This window comes from Bicyclus anynana, chromosome 13 (genome assembly GCF_947172395.1).
Source record: "Bicyclus anynana chromosome 13, ilBicAnyn1.1, whole genome shotgun sequence".
NCBI lineage: Eukaryota > Metazoa > Arthropoda > Insecta > Lepidoptera > Nymphalidae > Bicyclus > Bicyclus anynana.
In genome coordinates, this window is record NC_069095.1 from 12521520 (window position 1) to 12535637 (window position 14118).

At 36.9% G+C, this 14118-nt stretch overlaps 3 protein-coding genes across 8 annotated transcripts in view; 2 read left to right on the forward strand and 1 right to left on the reverse strand.

Moving 5' to 3' along the window:
- The window catches only part of LOC112049401 (blood vessel epicardial substance), a 70877-nt gene extending 60667 nt beyond the window's left edge, over positions 1–10210 (reverse strand). The window contains exon 1 of one of the 2 annotated variants that reach the window (XR_002887086.2): positions 9241–10209. Coding sequence is in view for 1 of the 2 variants with exons in the window: in XM_024087272.2 (XP_023943040.1) it covers positions 9241–9720 (480 nt within the window). In the remaining variant the exon portion in view is untranslated. Of the gene's footprint in view, positions 1–9240 lie in introns of both variants that reach the window. The other variant, XM_024087272.2, reaches the window with a different exon arrangement.
- Positions 1–14118, forward strand: part of LOC112049413 (cAMP and cAMP-inhibited cGMP 3',5'-cyclic phosphodiesterase 10A) — a 61888-nt gene that overhangs the window by 37929 nt on the left and 9841 nt on the right. The gene's annotated exons all lie outside the window — the stretch shown is intronic.
- LOC112049402 (ashwin) lies at positions 10843–13997 on the forward strand. Its single transcript, XM_024087273.2, has 3 exons — positions 10843–11043; positions 11126–11473; positions 12087–13997. Exons 1-3 carry the CDS (start codon positions 10954–10956, stop codon positions 12147–12149), a joined length of 501 nt encoding a protein of 166 aa, XP_023943041.2. The 5' UTR covers positions 10843–10953; the 3' UTR covers positions 12150–13997.

Below are 14118 nucleotides of genomic sequence, written 5' to 3' on the forward strand. Positions count from 1 at the left end.
ATTACAAATATCTCTTAAGTAACAGAATAAAAATAAAATTAATAGATTGTAAATTAACTTAAGGACTATAAAATACCAGTAAGTATAATACACGCAGTATTCTGACCATCCACAAAAAATAACTTATGCAACATCCACGTATCGTAACATTCGTGTAGAACTGTGGAAATGATGGAACAAATTGAAGTGCGATTTTATACGGCGCTCGTATCTGGTGAAATCTATAAAATTAAAACATATGGACATTGGCGAATGCCCGCGACTCCATTCGCGTGAAATTCATCAGAAATCCCGCAGATACCATGACTTCTCCAGGATAAAAAGAAGCCCAAGTAATAGTAGTTTTATCTTCGTAATAATATCTCAAACGATGAAGGAAAATCATCGTGAGGAAACCACCATACTAGGAAATTTAAATTTTCTTAATACTTTGCGTGTGTAAAGTCTGCCAATCCGCATTAGGCCAGCGTGATGGACTATTGGCCCAACCCCTCTCATTCTGAGAGGAGACTCGAGCTCAGCAGTGAGCCGAATATGGGTTGATAATGATGATGACTCCAATTTGATAAAATGATCTTGACAGGCAAACATACTAACCAGACTGACTAACAACAAACCGTACCGAATATCGAAAATTGACATATAAAGACGGAATTGGGCAGGGAGGTAGTTCATAGTTAGGTAGTAGACGTCCACTAAAAACGTATTTTGCGACAGGGCCAGATTGAGGATGTCCAAAGGCTCTTTCAAGTTTAAACGAAAGTAGATAGAAAAACAATTTCCAGGGATTTCCAACGGACGAAGTCGCGGGCGTCCGCTAGTTTATAATTAGTACAACAGTATGCATGTGGTGAAGTGAACCGGTTTGATTCCTCAAATTTCAGTGTAATCAGATCCGCATAATTTAACACCTTCCGTCTGTCCAGGGTCCAACTTGACCCAGCCATAACCTGTATCACAGGTGTTTTACAATATAACGGTAAAATCAAACTTGAGATCGGTCAATACGGTCATTGAGTGAGTTTTTGCTCTAAAATGGGAGACCTTTTTTAAATCCCATCCTAAAAAAGAGATTTTTTTATCTACAAGTTAACCCTTGACTACAATCTCACTTAATGATAAATGATGACGCAATCTTTGATGTAAGCGGGCTAAATGTTAGGAGGAGGATGAAAATCGACACTCCTTTCGGTTTCTACACGACATCGTACCGAAACGCTAAATATCTTGGCGGTATGACTTTTCCGGTAGGGTGGTTACGGCCAAAGCCTCCCTCCAACCATACCTGGACCAATTAGGAAAACCTCAATCGGCTCTGCCGGGGATCGAACGCGGGACCTCCGTCTTGTAAATCCACCGTAACGCATAACACTGCGCCACGGATGCGCAATAGACATAACTCATTATAGGAAATTTGTAAAAAAAGATACATGATAGCAGTGGATATAACCTCTGGCTTGGTTTCGGAGGGCGTAGCTTGGAATCCGGTCCCGGGCATGCACCTCTAACTTTTCAGTTGTGTGCATTTTAAGAAATTAAATATCACGTGTCTCAAACGGTGAAGGAAAAACATCGTGAGAAAACCTGCATACCAGAGAATTTTCTTAATCGGAATTCGAAGCTTAATCTTAACCTTTAGCTTCTTTTCTTAAGCTTAATCATCGAAGAAGATTCTCAATCCCAATAGTTACTGGTAGATATTTATTACTTCAACATCAATAGCTTTAATAACAACCTACATAAGTACTTTAAATGATAAATACTCTGCTAATCTACTTAAAACTAATCGTTTTATATTAGCCCAAACTAGGCCACGACCTGACCAATACACTGGCACCTGCACTACTCGCCTATAGTATAATCGAGTCTAAACAAAATTCAACCCGCGCGTAAAACCATTTACTGCAGGATATTAAACTATATCTTGGCGAGGAAACGGCAAATCCGTTGACTTTATGGAAATAGTAATGCCGGCCACTGACGATCAAGTAAACTCACATGCATTGACAGCCGATAAAACAGATCGTGTGTTGATCGCAATGTGCATGTTCCACGATTTCCGTGGCGCAGTGGTATGCGCGGTGGATTTACAAGACGGAAGGTCTAGGTTCGATCCCCGGCTGGGCTGATTGAAGATTTCTTAATTGGTCCAGTTCTGGCTAATGGGAGGCTTCGGCCGTCACTAGTTACCACCTTACCGGCAAAGACGTACCGCCAAAAGATTTAGCGTTCTGGTACGAAGCCGTTTAGAAACGGAAAGGGGTGTGGATTTTTCATCCTCCCCCAAACAAGTTAGCCCGTTTTCATCTTGGATTGCATCATCACTTACCATTAGGTGAGATTGTAGTCAAGGGCTAACTTGTAAAGAATAAAAAAAATGTCATCATGCCGATCGCGACCAACACATCAGTTTTATCGGACGTCATGCCGCCGCTGCAGGCATGTGAGTTTACTTGATCTTCAGTTACTGACATACAAGTATAGAAACGCAATAGAAATGGCGTACGACTTCGCACTATAAAGACCTGTGTTGACGGATACTTGACTATAGAGTATAGAGTGCCAAGGCAACGCTACACAATGAGACAATAATAGATTAGGTAGCTTAATAGGGGTTATTAAAACATAAGTACATTTTATAAAACGAACGAAGTGATTGACAAGATTGCCATGTTATCAAGTTATGCATGTTTTACTCTACTTTATCTAATCGCATGCAATAAGTAGTTATTATAGCAATAAAACACTTAATGCAAACATAGATGCGCGTAGTTTGTCATAGATATTATAGACCTCTTTATGTGGAACACTTTTACAATTGATTACTATCAAGATAATTTTCCATGTGTAGCTTCAACTTGATGAGACGCTCAACTTTTATATTTACGAAAAATCTTGACTCTGGTAGCTAGCTGGGTTACCGGCCCACCGAGATAATGTACCACGCAATTTGTAGGACATAAACGAATGCATGTGAACGAAATGCGTATGTTGAGATGGATGTGTGGTGTGACAAAAATAGATAAAATAAGGAATGAGTCTATAAAAGGTGGCGCTAGTGACAGAAAAAATGAGGAGTAGAAGGTTAGCTTGGTATGAACATGGAGGAAAGTCATATTACTAGAAAAATGTTGAATGTGCAAGTGGAAGGACATAAGAGGAGAGGAAGGCCAAAGAAGAGATGGTTGGATTGTGTGAAAGAGGACATGTGTGTTAAAGGAGTGGATGTTGAGTTGACGAGTAATAGAGACGAATGGAAAAGATTGACATATTTTTCCGACCCCACTTAAGTGGGATAAGGGTAAGGAGATGATGGTGTGGTTGTTAAGGGCGTCTCCTCCGAGACTCGGACCGTGGCTTAGAGAGTCGTTCGGGAAGGGTGTTTTGGCCTGAGTGTATCAGTCCGGGCGCCCCGATATCGTAAAATAAAAAACCTAATATCTGGGACCTCGTCTCCGCCGGCGAAAACGCTGTGTTTGTGTTGCATGTCTTGAATTTGTGTGTTTGTGGTGTATAAATGTTATTTGTGCGACATGAGTGTGGGGGATAATACATAAATAGGGGAAATCGAGAGAACTGATACGACGTTCTAGTGCAATCAGTATGTTTTGTAAACCTATGGTGTTTCTTAACAAAAAGCGAACTCCTCCGTGGGAATACAATATAGCCAATGTTACTCGCTTATAATTTAGTTTTGCATAGTTGAAAGAATTTTTAAAAATCGGTTTAGCGGCTTAACACGTAACAAACAAACTTATGTAAGCACTTTTGCATTTATAATGTTACAATGGAAAAGCAATTTCACGCTTATTCACCATCACGTGTGGGTCTTACAAAGCTTTTGAATCAGAGTAACGTAATCTATTCATTCGGCTGCTAAAGCAATTAGCGCATAGGCGAGAGTCGCTCGGAGAAACAATTAGTTCTACTGCAACAATATTTGTCGTGGAACTTGGGCAATAGGCTTCGATGCAAGAACTGAGGGTTCAAGTAACGAGATTTTAGTGAATCGTTTAGTTAAGTCGCGGCCTTTTAAGTATTTTAGTACGAACGATTTTTGGGCGATAAATCCAAAAATTCCCTGACCTCTAAGAGCGATCACTGGGGTGGGGTTCTGGCTAGAGAGGAGAAATCAGTAGTAGTATTTCCCTAGAAATGCTAAATGTACTTATTAGATATACAAATAAACTATCGACGTTGGACTTAAAGTAAAAAAAATATTCGTAGTAACCCGAATATCCCAGTGTGGGCCGCGACTTTGTGATTATTAGGTACCTAATTGCTTTTAAAAAACATCGTGGTAGACATTAATGTTACTCGTATCTTGTACATATGTTTTCTAGTAAGTATTAAGAAATCGTCTAAAACAGCTTATTTATTTATTAATATTACTAGCTGACGCCGCGCGGTTTTACTCGCGTGGTGTCCCTGTTCCCTGTAGGAATACGGAGATAATATATAGCCTTCCTCGATAAATGGGCTATCTAACACTGAGAGAATTTTTCAAATCGGACCAGTAGTTCCTGAGATTAGCGCATTCAAGCAAACAAACTCTTCAGATTTATAATATTAGTATAGATGTCAAGTGCCTCTTTAGACGATCATTTAGTTTAAATAACTATGCACAGTAATTCTATCAGATTTTACATAAAAATGTTAAAGAATCTTTAAACTTGGACCAAGTCCTGTAGCAAAGGCCTCAATTGCGCACACAGTAAGCCCCGCCGTATCTATCGACTTTCGAAACCAATATGATTCATTGTTGAACCAAACGTCTGTTGCCAATATTGTGATGCAGATGCCATCTTTGTTATTTGGGCTCATATCTCGAGAGCGTTTTGTTTACATGAGTTGGAAACTCAAGAGCAAAACAATTTCATGTGGGGTTTTTTTTGTTAGTTAAAATAATGGTAACTAACAGGCAAACATAAGGTGACGGCGCCAATGACCGACAGATTAGGAAAAAAATAAAATTTAAAATTCCAAACTAAATATATTATGTTACGCTCAAAACGTCAGACTTTCGAAATGCACAACTTTTACCTATCAAATCCTTACCTACCTTATCTTAATCTGACGTGCTGGTTGAGTATTTCTGAAGTCAATATGCTATAAGCTTTTCCTACCTTTAGCCACTTATTTTAGCTGCAAATAGTCATCAACTGAGTATATTCCCCTCCAACATTCATTTGGGAAGGGATCACTGAAGTCTGCAAGTGCCTGAAGCCAAGCTTTCTTTGCATTCAACATCACAATTTTTTTACTCATTCATATTCATTCATATCATTAAATAACAATAATCATAATTTTATCACCTGATATTATGTGACAATGCAATCAAGTCAGTAACATTACTGGAATGCAGCTTTGAACTTTAATTTTAATTGTATAATGCATTACACTGGAGTAGGTTTTTGTCTTGGTGGTAAGTCATTGACTATAGAACAGTATTTAATTACAGATAAATCAACATTGAATATCGTCCCTTAGCTAACAACACCGCTCAAGTCGAAAATTGGCGGTATTTACATTTTGATGTCATTGGATGAAGCTGCGCATTGCGCGTCGAACCATTGGTCTCATGAAATAGATTTCAGAAAATCAGAAGCCGTAATTCAAAAAATAGTAACAGCGCTCAAGTCCGTTGGCGTCGCAACACCGCACAAGTCGTTAGGCTGTCATACTTTTCGCGCGAAAATACTTTAATGCAATACCTTAACTTACCTTATCAGCCGATAGACGTCCACTGCTGGACATAGGCCTCTTGCATTTAATGCAATAATTCCAATTATTTATTTTAGATTTGAATAAAAAAGATAACACTAGTTCTTCTGACACCAAAGTATGCAATTCTCTTACTAAATATGAAACTATTGCAACACCAATAAATAATCAAAACTTTGGGGAGTCCATAAAAAGTATTATAAGTAGCCAGGATAATGTAAACACTATATTTGACCAGAACATTCGTCATCAACCCATATTCGGCTCACTGCTGAGTTCAAGTCTCCTCTCAGAATGAGAGGGATTAGGCCAATAGTCCACCACGCTGGCCCAATGCGGATTGGCAGACTTCACACACGTAGAGAATTAGATAATTCTCTGGTATGCAGGTTTCCTCACGATGTTTTCCTTCACCGATTGAGACACGTGATACTTAATTTCTTAAAATGCACACAACTAAAAAGTTGGACGTGCATGCCCCTGACCGGATTCGAACCCACACCCTCCGGAATCGGAGGCAGAGGTCATATCCACTGGGCTATCACAGCTCTAGACTATTATTACTAATTATGACTAATATTGAAAACATTGACATTCACAATCTACAAGTTGTAGAAAAAGTCGGTGATGACTTCTTTGATCTGCAACATATACCACCCGAATTTGCTACAGTAACCATCGAGTATCTTCAGCCTTCTGCATTGAATGTAGCCAATATCTCGGTAGAAAGTGAGAACGTTGTACAAGAGCTACGAAATATTGACATCAAAGCTTTTGCTAGGAATACTCAAGATCCAATTTCGGATATAGTAATTAACACAGATACTCAATCACTAACAAAGTGGTCATATTCAGTGATGTTCCTTATCACGGTGATTTGTTAAGTCATAAAAAACTACAGAACAAGGCGTCAAAAGATCGAAATGAATATAAACGCAATATAAATAAAGAATTACGGATGAAAGGTGAAAATTATTTAGGATAAGCACAGAAGAGAACAGACAGAAAAGCAAAGATTAATGAAACATTTAAAGTGAAACAAGACGTATTTAAGCCTGCAAGATACATAAAACCACCGTGCACTTCCGTGCAGAAATCCAGGAAAAATTTAAGACCATGTCATCAAACATGTTGAAAAGTTTTTAGCAGATCTTCCAAAGATGCCGACGCATGACATTATTTTTGAAACTCAATCTGAGCCTATTCCACCCAAAGAAAGATCAATGCGACGCTTGTTGCAGTCATAAAGCTGAAAATAACCTTAAGCAATTGATCTCAACAATGTGATTCTTAAGATTTAAGTTAAGATGCCTTTGTTATAAAGAATGTTAATTTTCTTGAAATATTTCTTAATAAAAGCTTTTATTTGCAAATCATCTTTTAATACCTTGATCCATAACATTTTCACAAACAACACCGCCTAAATCTAATAAAATATCAGTCAACACCGCTCAAGTCATAAAATAAAAGTTAAAATAAAGTAAATCGTTAAAATAAGTATAAATAATTATTTCTTTACCGGTAACTAAAGAATGTATTAAGTAGCACAGAAAAAAACCAGATATTTTTTAAAATATACAGTTTTTTACGTCTCCTGTAAAGTTAGTAAAAATGACTTGAGCGGTGTTGTAAGCTAAGGGACGATATATACTAAAATTATGAAGCTGAAGAGTTTGTTTGTTTGTTTGATTGAACGCGCTAATCTCAGGAACTACTTCTCTGATTTGAAAAATTCTCTCAGTGTGAGATAGCCCACTTATCGAGGAAGGCTATAGGCTATATATTATACCTGTATTCCTCCGGGAACGGGAACCATGCGAGTGAAACAGCGCGGCGTCAGCTAGTAAGTATATAAAAATGAATCCATAAATCCCTTGGTCACACTTTCACGCGTGAACAGCTGGACCGATATCACTATTTTTTTTTGCTATGTGTTTGTTATTGTCAGGAGAAGGTTCATAAGACAGAAAATATTTAAAAAATGCGCGGAAAATTAGAATAAAGGGTAGGGGTAGTTGATCAAGTTTCACGCGGACGAAGTCGCGGGCGTCTGCTAGTTCTTAAATATATGTCAATAATAACTAACTAAACTGGTAATTGAATTCCAGATATCAAGTTATAATGTGATACATGCAAAATAGTGCTTGAGAGCACATATATACAGTAGCAGAAGAGTTTGAGCCCTACATCAGAACACTGATTGTATGGATAATAGATTAATATCTAATGTTTTGTTTGCTAACAATTCCTAACTCACAAGCTTCAACAAGATTACAATTTTTTATTTTTATTTTTTAGATAATAGTGACAAATAATATAATTTCTGGTAATGATAATAATCTAATCATATCTAATTTAGACTACAATATAAATTATATACAATTACTACTGAAATCTTCAAGAAAATAGATAACAAAATGAATAAAAAAATAGCTCAAGTGTCTGGCATTTGGTCATCTTTATGGTTGTCATTTGGTTTAACATCTTTAGGTAAGTGATGCTGTGATATCCTAGTGGATATGACCTTTGCCTCTGATTTTGGAGGGTGTGGGATTAAATTCAATGCGGGGCATGCACCTTTAAATTTTCAGTTATGTGCATTTTAAGAAATTAAATATCATGTGTCTTGAACAATGAAGGAAAAACATAGTGAGTAAACCTGCATACCAGAGAAGTTTCTTAATTCTCTGCGTGTGTGAAGTCTGCCAATCTGCATTGGGCCAGCGTAGTGGACTATTGATCTAACCCTCTCATTTTGAGAGGAGACTTGAGCTCAGCAGTGAGCCGAATATAGGTTGAATGAAGTGTTGATGTTGTTGGAAATTTTGGATAAATTAGATAACAATAATCTAGGAAAATGAGTTCCTCAAAATAGTGACATCACTATCTACACTATTTTAAAGAGGCAAAATATATTTTTGTATGTAAGAAATAAACTTGAGTGTTTTCCAGTGTCTGTGTGTATTTATACATTATATAAGTATTTATATGTAGTATATAATTGTATATTAATATTATAATATCAACTATCTTAGCACCCATAACACAAGCTACTCTGTGTGCTTACTTTGGGGCTAGATAGTGATGTGTATTGTTTAAGTATATTTATTTTATTTATTATTTATTATTAAACTGGTTTGAAAAATTCTTTCACTAACTACATTATTTAAGAAGTAACATAGGTTCTATTTAACCCTGTATTTATAAGGGTATGGGAATTGTTGGTGAAACTGTGAAGTTTTGCTACTAATATTACCACATCACATCACACTAATATTATCAATGCAAACGTTTGTGTGTGTAAGTGTGTATGAATGTTTGTTCATCCTTTACGCAGCAGCTAATTTAGAGATTTGACTGAAATTTGGAATGGAAATAGATTTTACTCTGGATTAACACAGACTACTTTCATCCCAGAAAAATCCATGGTTCCCAAGGGATTTGTGATAAACTGAAATCCACAGGGACAGTCGCATGTGTCAGCTATTAAAAATATGAATTAATGATAAAACTCACCTCTTCAATGTCCTTATGGAACCTGATGGGCCGCAACAAGTAAAACTGCACAGAGAAGTACACAAAGTTTATGACAACAAACACACTGTTCCACACAACAGCGTCCAAGTAGCACTCTATGCTCCACGCCCACAGACCAGAGCAGGCGCAGCCCAGGATCAGAGCCACGCGGAGCCACACCAGCCCACTCGGGGTGTGGGGAGCAAGGAAAGATAACAGGTAGAACACATTGGCTGCTTGGAAAAATATATGGTTGATCGGACGCCACTTGGGGCAGTGGTTCAAATAAAGGTCCCACATCGAAGGCCGCTCCTGGATCGTCACGTTCACGAAGTCGTTGACGACAGCGGGCCTGGTCGCCTCCAACAGGCCCATGGTGGTGGACGTCGTCTCTACGTCACTCCCCGTCGTCGGCGTCTCCGTGGTGACATTCTGCAAGCCAGTAATCATCCCTATCGCTAAGGCACTGACGAACAACATAGCCCCACCGAACAAAATCCCGGTCCACTTCACACATCGATATTTTCTCGAAGACGTCGTGCATTGGCGCGCTATTTTTTATTTATTTTTATCTCACTGGAGTAGGATTGTTATTATTATTTTTATTATGTTTCAGTAACATGAAGATATTGAACTATTTACACAATTTTGCGAGGTTTGTGATTTTATTTTTTCACTACAAAATAAAACTACTAAAAAATAATGCGTCCACATAAAAACACTTGTTATAAAATAACACCGATGAGGTAACGCAAAATTAGTTTAATTTAAACGCAGGTCAATAAATGCGGTCAATAGTTCAAATTAAAATATTAGGAAACACTAAACAGTAAAGCAAACAATCGAAGCCTGCGAAATGCGAATGCGAATTGCGGAATGACAGTTTGACAGGTCGTCCGTCGACGGCGAAGGAGTTGACATAACTTGTCAATGTAAATCTCTTATCTATGGAAATGTTCATGTAAATACACAGATATAAGTATTTTTCTAAAATAATGACAATAATGACCATTAGGCCTTTTGACTCTAAAAACATTAGAAAGACAAAGAACTTCTGCGCGGGCTTTATGTCCTAGTTCAGACTACATTATTATTTTAGTCGAGTATGAACGATTTCTGGATTTATTGCCCAAAAAAAATAGGCATAGAGCCCGCGCAGAAGTTCTTGGCCTTATAATGATTTGTGGTCATCATCATCATCATCATCATCATTTTCAGCCGATGGACGTCCACTGCTGGACATAGGCCTCTTGCATGGACCTCCAAGTATAACGATCTCGAGCCGCCAGCATCCAGCAGTTTCCTGCAATCCGCTTGATGTCCTCTGTCCACCTAGTGGGGGGTCGACCAACACTGCGCTTTCCGGTGCGGGGTCGCCATTCCAACACCTTGGGACCCCAACGTCCATCGGCTCTTCGAACTATGTGGCCTGCCCATTGCCACTTCAGCTTCGCGACTCGCGAAGAGTCAGGGTGACTGTGGTCATTGGGCTCAAAAAGGCAAGAACTCAAGGCCGTAAAGCCAGTCCATTGAAAACAATGAAGATTTGTGGTCACTTGTCAAATTTAAATTTCAAATTCAAAGAAAGTTGAAGTTTTTCATATTTATTATCTGTATTCTGTGATTGTTTTGGTTTGCTTGATTGGCGGGCACATTTTTTACAAATAAAAATCTTTAACAAAACAAGTCCATTTATAAACCAAAATATGTGAAATGCGATACTCGATCATGGCTATACCTTGTGAAATGTTACTTCACCCGGAACTTCTAACAAACGAGCAGCTAATACAGATAATTCAAGAGGTATCAACCGTGTCCGTCAATTCAGAATAGCTCGCAATTCCATCTATTTTTTGTCTTATTATGTAATTGTATTTCATTTTAGAGACATTTGCGTGTACAAAATCTGCACAGAATGGCGCGAGATGAGCTACTAGACTTGTTTCATCAGTTTTGTGTGCCATACGGCCAGAGAAAGTATAAAGATTCTGGGAGACGGAAACTGCTAAATAAAGGCAGGCAGCCAAGTCCAGAGCCAGTTGTAACGTTGAACACGTTCAATATCAATAAAGAGAGTAGAAAGTCCCTCCACTCGCCTTGTGAGAGACTCAAGCCACCGCCAGACATACTGTCCTGTCATATGAAGAGGATAAAGTTAGATAATAAGCTACAAAACAGTAAAAGTCCGTGTTTCGACGTAAATGTACATAAAAGGAAGATGTCTGTTGATGATGTAAGTTAATTATGTAATTTAAGCCTCAGTAACTCAATTGCTTGCTAACTACATTATCTGACAGCATCATATCCATAGTAATATTCAGTTTGTAGCGTAACAATAAGTTGACAACACAATTGTAAGTCCCACATGTCATGCACACATGGAAGCTAACCACTTAACTAGAATATACTTATCACTAACCCAATGCATTTTGTAAAATGTAAAATTAGTTTAACTGTTCATAAATAGAAATCAGTAAGCATGCGTTTCTTTGCACATTTATCCACACATAGCAAAAGAGTAACAGGCTATTTTATCTCCATATTCTCATCTGAATGGTTACTATGCAAGTGAAACAGCATATTTCTGTTAGGGTTCATTTACACGAGCACAAGCAACTCTACCAACGACCGCATCGCCGACTGAAGTCTACTGCCGCCGAGACCAGTTGTCAGTAGCAGCTGCCGCTCATGTAAATGAACGCTTAGCATAAAAAAAAGTAACAGAAAGCTATTTCACTTTTTCTTAATGACATGATGATTTGTATTTATTTGCATACCGGAACTTAGTTCCAAATGCATAAAATACATAATGTTTTATTGTAAGATTCTTTATTTACTGTTTTCAGGTATCCCCAATGATGGAGTGTTCTCCGCCTAAAAAAGAGAGGAAACTTATAACATGGCCCTAGAATAATTTTCATTTGATAATTTAGAAGTATCCAAGTATATCAAAGTCCAACTCCATACATGCCTACAAAAGGACAATGAACTGAATGAATTTTGTCATCTGTATCTGTACATTTTTATCCACTTTCATCTTCCATTGCAATTTTGAAACAAAAAAATTGCAATGGGTTCAAACACCTTTTCTACACAAATTACACAATATCATTTGTTTTGCTATTGGTCAACATTATATTTGCTATAAGTCAACATTTGTCTGACTCTCTTCTATCTATATTTATGACATCCTGAAATATTGTCTTGGTTATCTCAGGCTTACAAGGCAGGTCTGGTTTTTACAAAGATTGAAATTAATTTGTTCTACAAATATTATAAACGTGAAACTTTGTATGGATGTTTGTTTGTTTGTTACTATTTTACGACATTACTACTAAAGCTATTAGGCTGCAATTTGGAATGGAATTTTACTCTGGATAAACCCATAGGCTATTTTTCAATCCAGAAAAATCCATGGTTCCTACAGGAATTGGGAAAAACTGAATTCCACGTGGACAAAGTCGCGGGCGACAAATTTATTTATGTAATAGGCAAGTCACAATAAATATAACAAGTCACAAAAAAGTTGTTTCATGTGACTGAATATTTTTGATGAACAATAAAAATCTAAAAAATTCAGACATATTACTCAAACATACAATTTCTTGTAAATACATTAGATTTAAGATTATAAGATGTATATGATGGAGTGGATTGCTTTTAGGTATCTCTTTTTATCTGACCTTGTGAATTTTTCAATAAAGTTAATTTTTATACTTTAGTTATTTGCTGTCATTGTGAACTTATATTTTAATTCAGTCCCTTGTACGATAATATTAAAAACATTGCTACATTTTTAAATGACTTTAAAAACAGGAGGATGTTTCTCAATTCAACCGTATATATTTTTTTCTTGTACATGTATAGAGAAAAGTGACACTAAGTGTAAATTTTACCTTCCACAATTTATACTAATATTATAAAGCTGAAGAGTTTGTTTGTTTGGTTGAACGTGCTAATCTAAGGAACTACTGGTCCAATTTGAAAAATTATTTCAGTGTTAGATAGCCCATTTATCAAGGAAGGCTATATATTATCCATGATGATTATGGCTCCATGTGGGACCACTACGGCGTCACCGGGGGGTTTGGGCGAGCGCAGAAGCATCGCCTGATGAAACCCGAAGGCTGAAATAAAGATAGAGGACGGAACAACTCTCTAAGGGCGTCTCCTATGAGACTCGGACCTCGGCTCAGAGAGCCATCCATTGTGCATGAAGGAGTTTTGTCGGGAAAAATCTTAGGCTCTTATTCTCATTGATTTGCTGCATTTAAGAGTTATATTGCATAAAGTAAAATGCATTTTATTTAATACAGTTCTGTAAATGTGCACAAGTGAAGTGGGAATAATCAAGAGAATGTTTTAAGATCGCTTTATGTAACTAATTCGATATTCTCGCCTTAAAAAGTTTTGCTAAAGTTGCCTTCACCTTCATAAAGCTTAACAAGACTTAAAGGCCAGATATTATTTTCTACCCTACACCTACACCCTCCATACTTGTAAAAAAATCTCTTACATTAAATACTTTATTTAATTTGTTATCTATTCAAAAAATATGATTAGAATTCATAATAATGTTTATTTATAAGTAAGATTAAAAGTCTTAAAAGTGTTCGTTTTACAAATTAATTGCATAACCTTTTAGTAGGCAAATGTACATAAATGTAATGTTACAAACTAATAATAATAAATAAGTCTAATTTTTATTAATTAATTGTGGCACTGGGTTTTGAAATTAAAATATATTTTAAGAAATATGACTGTTTTTATACTTTATAATTTTTTATTTTTATAATTTTATACACGCGCGCAGATATAAATGAGTGTAGTATCTATGGAGTGAACTGTCTGTTCAGGTTTTTTATTAATACTAATTTT

What these genes read in the sequence shown, in the direction of transcription:
- LOC112049402 (XM_024087273.2), top strand. Translation starts at nt 10,954, where the DNA reads ATGCGATACTCGATCATGGCTATACCTTGTGAAATGTTACTTCACCCG. An exon ending in TAATACAGATAATTCAAGAG is followed by an intron (nt 11,044 to 11,125) that starts GTATCAACCGTG and finishes ATTTCATTTTAG; the next exon opens with AGACATTTGCGTGTACAAAA. An exon ending in GGAAGATGTCTGTTGATGAT is followed by an intron (nt 11,474 to 12,086) that starts GTAAGTTAATTA and finishes TACTGTTTTCAG; the next exon opens with GTATCCCCAATGATGGAGTG.